The sequence below is a fragment of the Haliotis rufescens genome, unplaced genomic scaffold (assembly GCF_023055435.1).
Source record: "Haliotis rufescens isolate VD_foot unplaced genomic scaffold, xgHalRufe1.0.p SCAF_1, whole genome shotgun sequence".
Lineage (NCBI taxonomy): Eukaryota > Metazoa > Mollusca > Gastropoda > Lepetellida > Haliotidae > Haliotis > Haliotis rufescens.
This window is the reverse complement of record NW_025963779.1, coordinates 69,285,131-69,302,399: the sequence shown is the minus strand read 5'-3', so window position 1 is coordinate 69,302,399 and position 17,269 is coordinate 69,285,131. Positions and strand designations below refer to the sequence as shown.

The 17,269-nt window shown below is 42.8% G+C and overlaps 1 protein-coding gene across 1 annotated transcript in view; it reads left to right on the top strand.

Moving 5' to 3' along the window:
• Nucleotides 1-14,679, top strand: part of LOC124134070 (cytosolic carboxypeptidase 1-like) — a 44,093-nt gene extending 29,414 nt beyond the window's left edge. Inside the window, exons 16-25 of the mRNA XM_046498702.2 lie at nucleotides 79-235; nucleotides 1,288-1,520; nucleotides 3,979-4,132; nucleotides 5,190-5,261; nucleotides 5,934-6,042; nucleotides 6,683-6,812; nucleotides 10,080-10,217; nucleotides 10,827-11,003; nucleotides 12,224-12,372; nucleotides 12,910-14,679. Coding sequence (XP_046354658.2) covers nucleotides 79-235; nucleotides 1,288-1,520; nucleotides 3,979-4,132; nucleotides 5,190-5,261; nucleotides 5,934-6,042; nucleotides 6,683-6,812; nucleotides 10,080-10,217; nucleotides 10,827-11,003; nucleotides 12,224-12,372; nucleotides 12,910-13,069 — 1,479 coding nt within the window. The 3' untranslated portion in view covers nucleotides 13,070-14,679. The remainder of the gene's footprint in view (nucleotides 1-78; nucleotides 236-1,287; nucleotides 1,521-3,978; nucleotides 4,133-5,189; nucleotides 5,262-5,933; nucleotides 6,043-6,682; nucleotides 6,813-10,079; nucleotides 10,218-10,826; nucleotides 11,004-12,223; nucleotides 12,373-12,909) is intronic.
• Nucleotides 14,680-17,269: the final 2,590 nt, after the last annotated feature.

Below are 17,269 nucleotides of genomic sequence, written 5' to 3'. Positions count from 1 at the left end.
CGAGTCTAACAAGATAAGAAAGAGGACCACAACTGCAAGTCACTGTGTTGTCATGACATCATGTACTGTTGCCTTCAGGTACGTGAATATGAGTACGACTTGATCCTTAATCCCGACGTCAACACAAACCATCATCATCAATGGTTCTACTTTGAAGTGAGCAACATGGTTGCAGACATGCCGTACCGCTTCAACATTGTCAACTGTGAAAAACTCAACAGCCAGTTCAACTCAGGTAGCTTCAGCTGTATTGTATGTCTTTACAGTCTTATCTCCTTCCAGCCCTAGAGTGATAGCTTGCTGTATGTAGCTCGTGCTGCAACACATTGTGATACCTCTTGGCATCAAGATCCGACAACCCCTCCATGGAAGGATGCGTCAAGTGAACACGGAGCAAACTTTGTCAGCTCAATCAAAGGAACAATGCATGAGTTCTTTCTTAAACAATTTGGCTTTATTTCTTTACCACATTGATTTGGAAATTTGAATTTTAGCTAAAGAAAATTGCCTCAATACAAATGTACATTTGATATTACACCCTTTTGGGTGTAGATGCCATGGTGCTCAGAATCGGCAGGATTATGAAATACCCACAATCTCATTAAAATCAGATCTTAGTTCTTGCTATCTCTAAACAAAGATCTGAGGACATCCCATTACATGTCACGTCAGAACGACCATCCAACCAATCAGAGCATCAAAGTTCGCGAAAGGTCGTTCTGACGTGACCCCTAATGGGATGTCCTCAGATCTTTGTTGAGCAGTAGCAAAAACTAAGATATGATTTAATGAGATTGGAAATACCCACAATAATGTAGTAGTGCTGATTTACTTTTTATGCAAACTGGAATTTATAATATTAATTTTTGAGACACAGAAATCAGATATACTTGTCCAAATGCTTCACTTGCTCGTGCTCCTATTGAAGTGTCCACAGATCTTTACTCAGTGAGGTACGGAATCAGAATAAAAGATCTCATTTGAATGAGATTGTATCAAAATGCTTTATGCCACGATATGATAATCATTTTGTATACAGTATCTGTATATCATGCTTTTGGGTATAAAAGAAAATGGTAAAATAGTCATTTGTAGGTCAGATGTGAACACTGGTCAGTTCAACAGTAAAATTAGTTCATAGTAATGGAGTTATTTGTGTATTACCGCTGAGTATACATTTTATTTTGTGTTGTTTTATATATTTTAGAGGAAAAATAAGGTATATTTTGAACTGTTTAGGTGACAGGAAGTTGTTAGGATGAGGTTGAGTTTGTGAAACTGTTGCAGGCATGAAGCCGGTGATGTACTCTGTGACTGATGCTGTGGAAGGCCGTGGGTTCTGGAAGCGAGTGGGAACAGAGATCTGCTATTACAAGAACCACTTCATCCGCAGTGGCCTCACGACTGGCGGCGTGAAGGGCAAATCATACTACACCGCTACCTTCACTGTCAAGTTTAAACACAGTCGGGATATCTGCTATCTGGCCTACCACTACCCATACACCTACACCACTCTCATGGTAAGTCTGTCTACCCATACACCTACACCACTCTCATGGTAAGTCTGTCTACCCATACACCTACACCACTCTCATGGTAAGTCTGTCTACCCATACACCTACACCACTCTCATGGTAAGTCTGTCTACCCATACACCTACACCACTCTCATGGTAAGTCTGTCTACCCATACACCTACACCACTCTCATGGTAAGTCTGTCTACCCATACACCTACACCACTCTCATGGTAAGTCTGTCTACCCATACACCTACACCACTCTCATGGTAAGTCTGTCTACCCATACACCTACACCACTCTCATGGTAAGTCTGTCTACCCATACACCTACACCACTCTCATGGTACAATGATCCCTTGCAACAACGCCAACTTCTGGGTCCAAAGAATTGATGAGCGTTATAGATGATCAGCGGTTTAACGAAGGTCAAGTCGTAGGTGATAGATGACCAACAAAACAGTATACATGCTCTGCCAACCTAACACGATCTACGTTGCACGTTTCTGAGTTTCAAAAAAGATTAGAATAGAAGTTATTTATAATTCATAGTGTAAAAAAAGATTTATCGAGTATTGATAACCCAACACATCGTATCCCTCCAGGTGAATAAGCAGGTAGATCTATAACAAATTTGGTCAATAAAAATATGAAATTTGATATAAAACATCACCAGACATGATGATTTACCATTTAAATTGTATTTCCTGCTCTCAAAGGCATTGTTTTATATGCAGAGATTAAGATTACCGTGTGTATGTTCTCGTAAACTAAGCTGGAAATAGCAATCAGTTGTAGACTGACTAGTTGTGCTGCCCTGTGTGTTGTAGACTGACCTGTGGTGATGACCTGTGTGTTGTAAAGTGATGGGTTGTGCGGCCCTGTGTGTTGTAGACTGACCAGTTGTGCGGCCCTGTGTGTTGTAGACTGACAGGTTGTGCTGCCCTGTGTGTTGTAGACTGACCTGTGGTGATGACCTGTGTGTTGTAGACTGACCTGTTGTGCTGCCCTGTGTGTTGTAGACTGACCAGTTGTGCTGCCCTGTGTGTTGTAGACTGACAGGTTGTGCTGCCCTGTGTGTTGTAGACTGACCTGTGGTGATGACCTGTGTGTTGTAGACTGACCTGTTGTGCTGCCCTGTGTGTTGTAGACTGATGGGTTGTGCTGCCCTGTGTGTTGTAGACTGATGGGTTGTGCTGCCCTGTGTGTTGTAGACTGACCAGTTGTGATGACCTGTGTGTTGTATACTGGCCAGTTGTGCTGCCCTGTGTGTTGTAGACTGACCTGTGGTGATGACCTGTGTGTTGTAGACTGACAGGTTGTGCTGCCCTGTGTGTTGTAGACTGACCTGTGGTGATGACCTGTGTGTTGTAGACTGACCTGTTGTGCTGCCCTGTGTGTTGTAGACTGATGGGTTGTGCTGCCCTGTGTGTTGTAGACTGATGGGATGTGCTGCCCTGTGTGTTGTAGACTGACCAGTTGTGATGACCTGTGTGTTGTATACTGGCCAGTTGTGCTGCCCTATGTGTTGTAGACTGACCTGTGGTGATGACCTGTGTGTTGTAGACTGACTAGTTGTGATGACCTGTGTGTTGTAGACTGACAGGTTGTGCTGCCCTGTGTGTTGTAGACTGACCTGTGGTGATGACCTGTGTGTTGTAGACTGATGGGTTGTGCTTCCCTGTGTGTTGTAGACTGACCTGTGGTGATGACCTGTGTGTTGTAGACTGACCAGTTGTGCTGCCCTGTGTGTTGTAAACTGACCAGTTGTGCTGCCCTGTGTGTTTTAGACTGACAGGTTGTGCTGCTCTGTGTGTTGTAGACTGACAGGTTGTGCTGCTGTGTGTGTTGTAGACTGACCTGTTGTGCTGCCCTGTGTGTTGTAGACTGACCAGTTATGCTGCCCTGTGTGTTGTAGACTGACCAGTTATGCTGCCCTGTGTGTTGTAGACTGACCAGTTGTGCTGCCCTGTGTGTTGTTGACTGATGGGTTGTGCTGCCCTGTGTGTTGTAGACTGACAGGTTGTGCTGCCCTGTGTGTTGTAGACTGACAGGTTGTGCTGCCCTGTGTGTTGTAGACTGACCAGTTGTGCTGCCCTGTGTGTTGTAGACTGACCAGTTGTGCTGCCCTGTGTGTTGTAGACTGACCAGTTATGCTGCCCTGTGTGTTGTAGACTGACGGGTTGTGCTGCCCTGTGTGTTGTAGACTGACCAGTTGTGCTGCCCTGTGTGTTGTAGACTGACCTGTGGTGATGACCTGTGTGTTGTAGACTGACAGGTTGTGCTGCCCTGTGTGTTGTAGACTGACCAGTTATGCTGCCCTGTGTGTTGTAGACTGACGGGTTGTGCTGCCCTGTGTGTTGTAGACTGACCTGTGGTGATGACCTGTGTGTTGTAGACTGACAGGTTGTGCTGCCCTGTGTGTTGTAGACTGACAGGTTGTGCTGCTCTGTGTGTTGTAGACCCACCTGTTCCAGCTAGAGGGGCAACTGGACACCCGACAGATCTACTACCACAACCAGACCCTGTGTGACACATTGGGAGGGAACGCCACCCCAGTCCTCACCATCACCGCCCAGCCTCACACTCTCGACAGGGAGGGCATAGAGGAGTTCAGTAAGTCACTGGCACAGGTCTTGTTGGGAGGCTCTTGTTTGGATATAATGGGTGATCCGGCCTGAGGAACAAGTGAGATGGATTTTGACAGGTAGCCTGCAATGTGTCCGCTGTGTGACTAATGCAAGGAGGCCTGCATTGTTGGAACACGTCAAGGTGACACTGTAGGGTATATTAGTCACTTGTATCTATATAGACCACAAGTTCTACAATTGCAGTATCCTTTACAGTAGGGGTGAGGGGTGGCTCAGTCATCCATCTAAGGTGACGCAGTTTGCTGTGCAGAGTTGTATCCCTGGCCTTGCACATTAAGCTGAGTTGATTCCCGACATGGGTACAATATGTGAAGCCCATTTCTGGTGGCCCTGTCGTGATATTGCTGGAATATTGCTAAAAGCAGCGTAAAACCATTCTCATTCACACTCACTCGCATTAAGCTGACAGGCCTTGATGTAACTGAAATACTGTTCAAATTGATATTAAACCCAACTCACTTACTCCTTACAGCAAACATCTATAAAGAGCAATCATTTTTATTCGCTGCATGTTCTGGGATTTTTTAAAGTTCTGAGTGAGAGCAGATTTGTTGAAAATAGAAATTTGATAAAAAAAAATAAGTTGTCAGTGAACATACAGTTCAGTGTGGATAATTAGACACAGTTAGACAACAGTTCAAGAATCAGGTGTTAAATCGCCAGGTAATTCAACTGTTACCCGTCATTTGGGTGTTGTACCTGCATGGTTGAGTGAGTGCGTATGGTTTTACGCCGCTTTTAGCAGTATTCCAGCAATATCACGGCAGGGGACACCGGAAAATAGGCTTCACACATTGTACCCATGTGGGGAATCGAACCCGGGCCTTCGACTTGACGAGTCAAGGCTTTAACCACGAGGCTACCTCATTGTCCCTCGTCCTGCATGGAGATGGGAAGTAATGGCTGTGTGGTTCAGTAATAACCTTGTTTAAAGTTCATGTATACTGACTAAATTGAAAAAAATAGTTTGACAAAGTAATGTTTGTATTGTAATAAACAGTTGTATTTTCTCATATCAACAGGGAGTCGCCCATACATTTTCTTGAGTGCTCGCGTCCACCCTGGGGAAAGCAATGCCAGCTGGATCATGAAAGGTATGCATACATCAGGGAGGAACCATGTCTCCATTCTCCCACACCTTTTAGCCCAATGGTTCAACCCCATGGCTGCTTCATACCAAGGGACAGTAAAAGATGGTACTTGTTATTTCTCTGCCTGATAACCCACTGCCCATGTCCAGTTGGCACTGAGGGGCTAAAACAAGGATCGGTCAGCTTGGAGTCAGTATACTGTGTCTCAGTGGGGAATAAATGTTTAACTGTGGCATGGTATTTCAATGGGCTAGTACTATATAGTAATACAGCCACACACACGTGCCTGCTCGTTGCTATAAAAGTGAATTATTCTTAAGCGCGACAAGAAGGGTGATTTCACATCACATCCCTTCTCTAACGCCTCAGATATACTTCTTCTATCACTGACTGGGGAGTCATCTGGATATGGCTCAGTGTGAACAAGACTTAACAACTGATTCTAATGCACCCCTGAATGTTTGTATTATGAATCTTTTCAGTATTGTGGTGCTGCCTGTGTTAACTGATACTTATGTGAGTGTGATCTGATGTATGTACCAATGAACCAATCCATCATTCTTGTTCTTGTGTTTTGTAGGTCAGCCATCAACTTAACATGATTAAGTCAAACAAATCAGTTAATAATGCAATCATATGAAGATTGAAATAGTGATTCAGTGTATGCTATTGCAGGTACTGTTGACTTTTTGATGAGCAAGAGTTCACATGCTCAACAGTTACGAGAGAAATTCATCTTCAAGATTGTTCCTATGCTGAACCCTGATGGTGTCATCAACGGAAAGTAAGTCAATTGACCTGAGAGTAGAGCAACAAACAGTGCATGGTTGGCAGTCTCCAGTGCTTGTATAGCAAACAGACTTACATTGATATCCTTGTTCACTTGTGCTGACCGTCAGATATATACTCACTGCCAAAAGAAATGCAAACCATAGAAACATATGGAGCTGTATGTACGTTAAGACATATGTGTACATCTTCATGACAAAACTAACAATCAGTCAAGTGTTACCACAGTGTCTTAACAGTGTGTTCGTTTTTGTATTGAACCAATCTAATATCTTTTGAAGAAGAGGAATTCTTCATGTATTAACCAACATGTATGGTTTTCGTGTTTCTTTTGGTGGTGAGTATATGTCCAGTTTGCTGTAGGTCGCGACAAGCAGTTTTGCTATAAGATCAAGTTGCAGGAAAGTATATTGCCAGGATATCAGCTATAAAGATATGACCGGTTGACAGAGTTTGTTTGAAAAAGCTTTCACTAAATGCAATGTGACGGTACCGTTAAATTCGTTGAGCACAATAATTTTTTGCTGATCGTTCCAAATGACATATGTTCATCTCATCAAGGGACACATTTTGTAAAAATTGACTCCATCAATATTATGTTTGTATCCGTTATTATATGCAACTCTTGTTTCCAGTCACAGATGTTCATTGGTAGCTGAAGATTTGAATCGTCGATGGCAACACCCTTGTCCCCAGCTGCACCCGACGATATACCACACAAAGGGTTTACTTCAGTATCTCAACATGGTCAGCAAGACCCCCCTGGTCAGTCCACACATTGATGTAACTTGTCGGTACCATTTCTTGCACACACTGCTATAATGTCCTGGTAACCATGGAAACTATTGTTTGACTACCACGGACACCATTGTTATCTGTGTAGGTATACTGTGACTACCATGGACACTTGTTATCTGTGTAGGTATATTGTGACTACCATGGACACTTATTTTCTGTGTAGGTATATTGTGACTACCATGGACACTTATTATCTGTGTAGGTATACTGTGACTACCATGGACACTTGTTATCTGTGTAGGTATACTGTGACTACCACGGACACTTGTTATCTGTGTAGGTATACTGTGACTACCACGGACACTTGTTATCTGTGTAGGTATACTGTGACTACCATGGACACTTGTTATCTGTGTAGGTATTCTGTGACTACCATGGACACTTGTTATCTGTGTAGGTATACTGTGACTACCATGGACACTTGTTATCTGTGTAGGTATACTGTGACTACCATGGACACTTGTTATCTGTGTAGGTATACTGTGACTACCAAGGACACTTGTTATCTGTGTAGGTATACTGTGACTACCACGGACACTTGTTATCTGTGTAGGTATACTGTGACTACCATGGACACTGTTGTTATCTGTGTAGGTATACTGTGACTACCATGGACACTGTTGTTATCTGTGTAGGTATACTGTGACTACCATGGACACTGTTGTTATCTGTGTAGGTATACTGTGACTACCATGGACACTTGTTATCTGTGTAGGTATACTGTGACTACCAAGGACACTTGTTATCTGTGTAGGTATACTGTGACTACCACGGACACTTGTTATCTGTGTAGGTATACTGTGACTACCATGGACACTGTTGTTATCTGTGTAGGTATACTGTGACTTCATGGACACTGTTGTTATCTGTGTAGGTATACTGTGACTACCATGGACACTTGTTATCTGTGTAGGTATTCTGTGACTACCATGGACACTTGTTATCTGTGTAGGTATACTGTGACTACCACGGACACTTGTTATCTGTGTAGGTATACTGTGACTACCATGGACACTTGTTATCTGTGTAGGTATACTGTGACTACCATGGACACTTGTTATCTGTGTAGGTATTCTGTGACTACCACGGACACTTGTTATCTGTGTAGGTATACTGTGACTACCATGGACACTTGTTATCTGTGTAGGTATACTGTGACTACCACGGACACTTGTTATCTGTGTAGGTATACTGTGACTACCACGGACACTTGTTATCTGTGTAGGTATACTGTGACTACCACGGACACTTGTTATCTGTGTAGGTATACTGTGACTACCACGGACACTTGTTATCTGTGTAGGTATACTGTGACTACCACGGACACTTGTTATCTGTGTAGGTATACTGTGACTACCACGGACACTTGTTATCTGTGTAGTTATACTGTCACTACCATGGACACTTGTTATCTGTGTAGGTATTCTGTGACTACCACGGACACTTGTTATCTGTGTAGGTATACTGTGACTACCATGGACACTGTTGTTATCTGTGTAGGTATACTGTGACTACCACGGACACTTGTTATCTGTGTAGGTATACTGTGACTACCACGGACACTTGTTATCTGTGTAGGTATACTGTGACTACCATGGACACTGTTGTTATCTGTGTAGGTACACTGTGACTACCATGGACACTGTTGTTATCTGTGTAGGTATACTGTGACTACCATGGACACCATTGTTATCTGTGTAGGTATACTGTGACTACCACGGACACTTGTTATCTGTGTAGGTATACTGTGACTACCACGGACACTTGTTATCTGTGTAGGTATACTGTGACTACCACGGACACTTGTTATCTGTGTAGGTATACTGTGACTACCAAGGACACTTGTTATCTGTGTGGGTATACTGTGACTACCATGGACACTTGTTATCTGTGTAGGTATACTGTGACTACCATGGACACTTGTTATCTGTGTAGGTATACTGTGACTACCATGGACACTGTTGTTATCTGTGTAGGTATACTGTGACTACCATGGACACTTGTTATCTGTGTAGGTATACTGTGACTACCAAGGACACTTGTTATCTGTGTAGGTATACTGTGACTACCATGGACACTTGTTATCTGTGTAGGTATACTGTGACTACCATGGACACTTGTTATCTGTGTAGGTATACTGTGACTACCAAGGACACTTGTTATCTGTGTAGGTATACTGTGACTACCATGGACACTTGTTATCTGTGTAGGTATACTGTGACTACCATGGACACTTGTTATCTGTGTAGGTATACTGTGACTACCATGGACACTGTTATCTGTGTAGGTATACTGTGACTACCATGGACACCATTGTTATCTGTGTAGGTATACTGTGACTACCAAGGACACTTGTTATCTGTGTAGGTATACTGTGACTACCACGGACACTTGTTATCTGTGTAGGTATACTGTGACTACCATGGACACTGTTGTTATCTGTGAAGGTATACTGTGACTACCATGGGCACTTCTTATCTGTGTAGGTATACTGTGACTACCATGGACACTGTTGTTATCTGTGTAGGTATACTGTGACTACCATGGACACTTGTTATCTGTGTAGGTATACTGTGACTACTATGGACACTTGTTATCTGTGTAGGTATACTGTGACTACCATGGACACTGTTGTTATCTGTGTAGGTATACTGTGACTACCATGGACCCTTGTTATCTGTGTAGGTATACTGTGACTACCATGGACACTGTTATCTGTGTAGGTAAACTGTGACTACCATGGACACTGTTGTTATCTGTGTAGGTATACTGTGACTACCACGGACACTTGTTATCTGTGTAGGTATACTGTGACTACCATGGACACTTGTTATCTGTGTAGGTATACTGTGACTACCACGGACACTTGTTATCTGTGTAGGTATACTGTGACTACCATGGACACTTGTTATCTGTGTAGGTATACTGTGACTACCACGGACACTTGTTATCTGTGTAGGTATACTGTGACTACCACGGACACTTATTATCTGTGTAGGTATACTGTGACTACCACAAACACTTGTTATCTGTGTAGGTATACTGTGACTACCATGGACACTTGTTATCTGTGTAGGTATACTGTGACTACCATGGACACTGTTGTTATCTGTGTAGGTATACTGTGACTACCACGGACACTTGTTATCTGTGTAGGTATACTGTGACTACCACGGACACTTGTTATCTGTGTAGGTATACTGTGACTACCATGGACACTTGTTATCTGTTTAGGTATACTGCGACTACCACGGACACTCACGGCGGAAGAACATCTTCCTGTATGGCTGTAGCCCCTCCATGTCCTGGATACCCAGTGATACACAGAACCCTGCCACCACAGGCAACAGGAGTGAAGACAATGGCTTCAAGGTGGGCAGATCATGGTGACTTACCGAATTAATATATAGGCATAGGGGATGACAGTGGGCAGTGTTCCATGCTGTAAGAGATACATATATATTTCACAGCCTATATTTTCTCTTTTCATAATGGTATTAACTTTTTCTAATATGCTTTTGATATTTTTTGCTTGTAATTAATATCAGTCCATTCTTTGGGATCAATATTTGGTAGTTAATTTTAGCCATTATTGCTTGTAGGTACAATTCTTGTGGGGCTCTATTTAAACTATGGATAGCCAAATTCAATGGATTTAAATATCCACTAGCTTTACTCTGCTGTTTTCTGATCTAATACACAGTGTTCAAAATTAAGGGTGGTCCTGGGAACCTTGAGATTAACTCCCCTGCTGTTTGAATCTAAGGATCAACTAAAACTTTCACTTTTAGCATTACAGCTATAACCTGGACCCCCTGACTTTCATGCTTAATTTTGAACCCTAAGTACATATAGTCACAGATTATTTTATTTGGTATTTCATTTTGTGAAAATAAAATGTACAAGCAGTTGCACAAGAAGTATCATAGTTTGACAAACCTATTTGTCCAAATCGCCATGTCAAGTGTTTTTCCTTTTCAGGCTTTGCCTCGTATCTTGCATTCAGCTTGCCAGTCCTTCTCCATACAGAACTGTAGCTTTGTGGTTGAGAGGGCTAAGGAGACAACTGCTCGTGTTGTGGTGTGGCGGCAAATAGGCGTGGTGCGCAGCTATACCATGGAGAGCAGTTACTGTGGCTGTGATCAAGGCAGGTATAAGGTGAGTCTGGCTGTTGCAACTGTAGACAGGGGAGACAACTGTTGGTACGGTGAGGTAGTACACAGGTATGTCTGCCATGGAGAGGAGTTACTGTGGCTGTGATCAAAGCAGGTATAAGGTGAGTCTGGCTGTTACAACTGTAGACAGGGGAGACAACTGTTGGTACGGTGAGGTAGTACACAGGTATGTCTGCCATGGAGAGGAGTTACTGTGGCTGCAATCAAGGCAGGTATAAGGTGAGTCTAGCTGTTGCAACTGTAGACAGGGGAGACAAATGTTGGTACGGTGAGGTAGTACACAGGTATGTCTGCCATGGAGAGGAGTTACTGTGGCTGTGATCAAAGCAGGTATAAGGTGAGTCTGGCTGTTGCAACTGTAGACAGGGGAGACAACTGTTGGTACGGTGAGGTAGTACACAGGTATGTCTGCCATGGAGAGGAGTTACTGTGGCTGTGATCAAAGCAGGTATAAGGTGAGTCTGGCTGTTGCAACTGTAGACAGGGGAGACAACTGTTGGTACGGTGAGGTAGTACACAGGTATGTCTGCCATGGAGAGGAGTTACTGTGGCTGTGATCAAGGCAGGTATAAGGTGAGTCTGGCTGTTGCAACTGTAGACAGGGGAGACAACTGTTGGTACGGTGAGGTAGTACACAGGTATGTCTGCCATGGAGAGGAGTTACTGTGGCTGTGATCAAGGCAGGTATAAGGTGAGTCTGGCTGTTGCAACTGTAGACAGGGGAGACAACTGTTGGTACGGTGAGGTAGTACACAGGTATGTCTGCCATGGAGAGGAGTTACTGTGGCTGTGATCAAGGCAGGTATAAGGTGAGTCTGGCTGTTGCAACTGTAGACAGGGGAGACAACTGTTGGTATGGCGAGGTAGTACACAGGTATGTCTGCCATGGAGAGGAGATACAGTGGCTGCAATCAAAGCAGGTATAAGGTGAGTCTAGCTGTTGCAACTGTAGACAGGGGAGACAACTGTTGGTACGGTGAGGTAGTACACAGGTATGTCTGCCATGGAGAGGAGTTACTGTGGCTGTGATCAAAGTATAACGTGAGTCTGGCTGTGGCAACTTGCTTGTGTTGTGGTGTGGCGGCAGATACTAACTTTAAGTACAACCATAAAACCATTCAAGGATACTTATTGCAGAGCACTAAACCTTGAAGGAAGGATCAGGCATGTATACACAGACTGTAAGATGTTGTCTCGCTGCAGGACCTGCACATGAACACCAAGATGCTGGAGGAGATGGGGCTGAAGTTCTGCGAGTCCCTGGTGAGGGTCCTCAAGACGAGCTCGGCCTTCGAGCAGATGCCCAACCTGGAGCACAGCATGGGTGGAGCCAACCAGGGAACTATGGCAAGGTAGGCAGAAATTAAACTTATCTCCTGTTCAGTGAGACCTGTTGATCAGGGCAGTACCAGTTTTGACATAAGTATATTTCTGGATTTATGAATCGTGGGTACGAAATTATGTCCAATGGTATTTGTATCATGAGGGTTCTAAATAGGGGGTTCTCTCAATCAAGAATGCTGACGATGTTTCAGAAGGACTTCCATCATCGGATCATGACGGAATCAGTCCCCAGTACCTTATGCTTGTCTAACAGCTGACTAATGAGGATTAGGTGGGCACAGTGTGTAGCTTGGCTGATTGTGAGCAGCTTAACCTGATGGTGTGGCTTGCTGCTCATGATATCAGCCACTGGTCTTCCTAGCCCAGGCTTGAATATTTACTGGCTGTTATGATATAGCTGGAAAATGGCTCACTCATTCACTAGCTTCAGAAAGATCATGACTTGGCTAGACTTTAGCTATTACTAAACAGAAATTTCCCAGTCATCACAAAGATTCTATACTGGAATAGGACATGATTACATTGACAAATTTGACTGCTTTCAGTGACGACCTCGGTGAGGATGTCATGTATGATATCGATGATGACATGAAGGCTGAGGGACAGAGTGTCCTTGACCTGGACCTAAATGAAGATGACAGCGATGAGGAAGCCTACCAAGACGATGAGGAGGAAGAGAACTATTATGATGGTGATGCCCAGTGAACCAGAGATCACGCTGGTCATCACCATGTCTTGCCATCACGACACATCAGGGACATATGAAGGGCAACAGAAATAGTGTTGTTGCTTCACTCCATCCTGCTGGTCAGACAGAGGGCACGAGTGGCCCAGTTGTCGAAGGGTCTGCAATTAACTGTGCGGAGTTGCATCCCTTGGGCACACTGGCACGGGTGGCCCAGTTGTCGAAGGTGCCGCAATTCACTGTGCTGAGTTGCATCCCTTGGGCACCCAGGAAACCTATTATCATGGGTTCGAATCCCGGTTTGCACCAATTATGTTCTAGGTGTATCTGCACTAACATGTGCTTTTGGGTTTCACCAAAGTGGTAAACATCTAAGACCTGCATCACTTCAGGACTTCCTCTCACATTAAGCCGACATACTGTGATATGGTTAAAAGCAGCGTTTAACACAAACTCCTGAAAAGGGAAAGACAGCATGTAAAGTTGAGGATGTCACCTAGAGACAATCAATAGCTGTATGTCTGCTTTATTGTTTATATATTTGATAGCGCATCATTTAGCATTGTTGATAGAAGATTCACCTGTAACCCTATGTTTCTGACAACAATCATTACAAGCAGAGGCTCTGGTATCTCATGTCATGGTATGACCGTCGTGTTGCAGAATAAGCCCATCATCGCACACTAGCCAACCCACTTTGTTTTGCTAGATGTGAACCCCCCCCCCTTCACTGTCAGTTTTTCATTTACCACCACCCCTTACCCCCATAATAAATGACCAGTCCCTTAGTACCAGTGTCTGAACCATCTGGCATACTGTGTATCGTGTAGTTGAGTTGTATGTCATGGTGACCTGTTGAATTGTTTCAGCCTGGTAAATAAGTCACAGAACTTATACCTACTGGTACTTTTAGTGTCAGAAGCGACGGTTAGCTGTTGTTGCTTGTTTGTTGTCAGATTGCCTTACAAACATGTCAGACTTCTTCCAAAGATAGTTCTTACTTAATGCCCGTGGACCATCCTTCTTTATCCAGAGTGTTATGTTTCTATTTTGTTCATACATACCCTGGACCCATTCACCACCTTAGCTTCGTTAGGGAAAATATCTTTCTTGTCTCTTACTATCTCTCCTGAACTTACGATCAACAACAAATCAAAAGGAAACTCCTAAATGCTAGTTCTGCCAACATCCAACTTAAAAATTGAAGCCTCGTACAAACAAGCCCGCAGTGTATTGTATGTAAACTGTTATAAATGAACTTTCACCTGGACAGGATGTTTCCAAAGTATTACAACGGGGAAGGCAGTCCTTATGCCACAAGGTGTTCCAAGTTGTATTTGAGATTGTACACAACAATTCAAGTCAAGAACTGGTGATATAGAAGAACAGTGTAATTTGATTGGCAAAACGAAGCTATGTTGGTGAATATGTCCAGAGTATGTATCATAGTCGAATGGACAATCAAGGAATTGCCTGTACAAGTGATATTACTTTTAGCTCAGGACAGATCATTGTGCCCCAAAATGTCTGCAAGACCAGTTGATGAGAAGAAGGTGATATTTGTGCCACACTGCTGAATCAGCCTGACCCAGCATCACAATCTCCCTAATACAATCAGCTTGGAATATGATCAGTAAGTAGAGGTCACAAAAAAAAAAATTCAATCAATGACAGTATTTTTTCAAATACTTATTTATTAATATTCGCTTGTTTGTAGCACATGGAAATAAATCATTCTGACCTAAATAGCGAAGGTTGAATATAACAAACCAGTTATATATATTTTCCACGGAGCTGTTATATCTGGAGGTAACTCTAACTTGGCCTCCTCAGTGTACAATCTTTGCAGTAACTATTAAAACTGTAATGCTGTGATCTCTTTGTGGCACAAGGACCAGACTGCACGATTAATGGAAATGCAGCAGCTTCAGTTTGCAGCTTATGCCAAAATAAATCCTCATTCTGTTCCCATGTATTGTTATTCACAGTTTCTCTATTGGAAACCTGAATGTTTTGCCTACCTAGTGCTGAAGTTCTGATGGGTGTCTCTCTAGGCATGGGGAACCTAGCAAGACTTTATCAAATTTACATTAGGAACATGACCGTTTCATTGTATGAAAGTATACATGTTTTTGTTCCTTATGTGTTTGCAGGAGTTGTAGATGTTATCTTTCAATGCCAGTGTGAGTTAAACTTTCAGACTTAACTTTTAAAATTAAAAAATGCTTGTCATATTTTTGGATGATCCTCCCATGTCCTTGTACATTCATTTCATGACCCTCCCTGAAAAGACAAATGAAAAAACACTTTATATTTTATTATAAAATGTCCTTTTTTACGATGACCATTTTGTCCCCCTGGGGACTGTCCTACTTTGTAGTTCCTCACTCCTGCTTCCCTCTGACCCACCCCTTACAATAAATGGCCGGTCCCTTACTGAAGCTCCTGTGTTACTCTTGGGCATGTGTAGAAGTCAGTGCTGGAAACATACAGAATATGTGACCTATCAACAGAGTAAGTATATTCATATCAAAATCAGCAACAGGAGAAAAAGTGAAAATGTCAGGAACATATTCCCTTTTATGTTGAAAAGTGACTAAGAAAAAAATAAGTTCAATTTAACTTTATATATTTGCTGTATTTTTAATTTAGTAGCTTCAACACTCCACACCTCTTATTAAGGGACTGGTCATTTATGATTGAGGGAGAGGGTGTGGGCTGGACACTGAGGAGCTTCCAGATGCTTCTCCATCTTTTCCTGACCTCCATGAAGCCAAAGTATTTTGTTTTTATGAAAAATACTTGATTTGATAGTATGTGGCGGTCAGTTTTGTTCAAAACTATCTTTATTATAATGAATCTGAGGGCACGGGTTGTCTAAGTTGCCGCATTTCGCTGTGCAGAGATGTTGTCCCTTGGATATGCTGGAAACCTGATTGAGATTTCGAATTCCGGTTCACCATTATTATGTTTCTAGGTTTGTCAGCACCATACCTGTGCTCATGGGTTTCACCAAAGTCGTAAATGTCTTAGACCTGCATCACTTTTGCTTTCCTCCAACATTAAGCTGACACCCCGTGATACAACTGGAATACTATTCAAAGAGGCATTAAACCCAACTCACTCACTCACTCTGTCATATGCTCATCTCCCTCTCCTTCCTGATTCTCTTTGACCTACCGGTATATACAATGACTGGGATATAACTAGAAGTGCCTCTCACTTAAGTATCAAATACAGGCACCTGATCGGTTGTTGCTGTTCAGTGTACAGTTACACAATGGTTGTCTATATTTGTTGATGGTTAATATAATCATATTGAATGACATTTGACTCAATCTCATTAAAATCAGATCTTAGTTCTCGCTATCGCTAAACAAAGATCTGAGGACATCCCATTACGGGTCACGTCAGAATGACCTTTCATCCGACCATTCAAAGCGTCGCTTACCAGATCATGAAAGAGACAGTCGGAATCTGTTTTCTAATCATGCAACCTCAAAAATGTTAACACGGGATATTCTGAACGACAATTATGGCCTGTACAACTGATTCCATCAAAACTATCATATATCTCTCGCTTCCGTGGGATAAAGGGATAAACATTTGAACGGAGGAGGCGTTGCACAGTATGTGGGAAGCATTGCTATACAATCACAACCATATATTAGACATTCTGGCATGTTCGTTTGTTCAGTTTTCAAAATTTTAATTGAGAACTGTGTCAACATATTTTTCCAGCGTAGTCTGAAATGGAAGTCGCCAGGTTGAAACGAGTGCCGTAAAGCTCGAGAAAGCTGCTTTCTAACTGGTTGATGTCGACTTCTTGTTAGTCGTTTTAATGGTCGGTCAAAGTTTGTGAAAGGTCGTTCTGACGTGACCTGTAATGGGATGTCCTCAGATCTTTGTTCAGTGGCAGCGAAAACTTAGATCAGATTTTAATTAGATTGCATTTGACTGGGACTGTGACAAGATTGTTGATGTGATATAAGATATTAACAATTGACAATGTATGTTGCTACTTAAGGATATCATATTCCCTAGGGAAGAGAGTTAACTGACTTAAAAGTACTTTGTAACTTCATAATACCAGCCTAGTTCGGCAAGGGTGGAAACTGGACTTTTAGATTCAGTTAACTCACTTGCCTCGGGAAGATGAAGGATATGTGCCACTTCAATTAATTGTCTTCCATCATATTAGCTTACTGGTACACATTGCT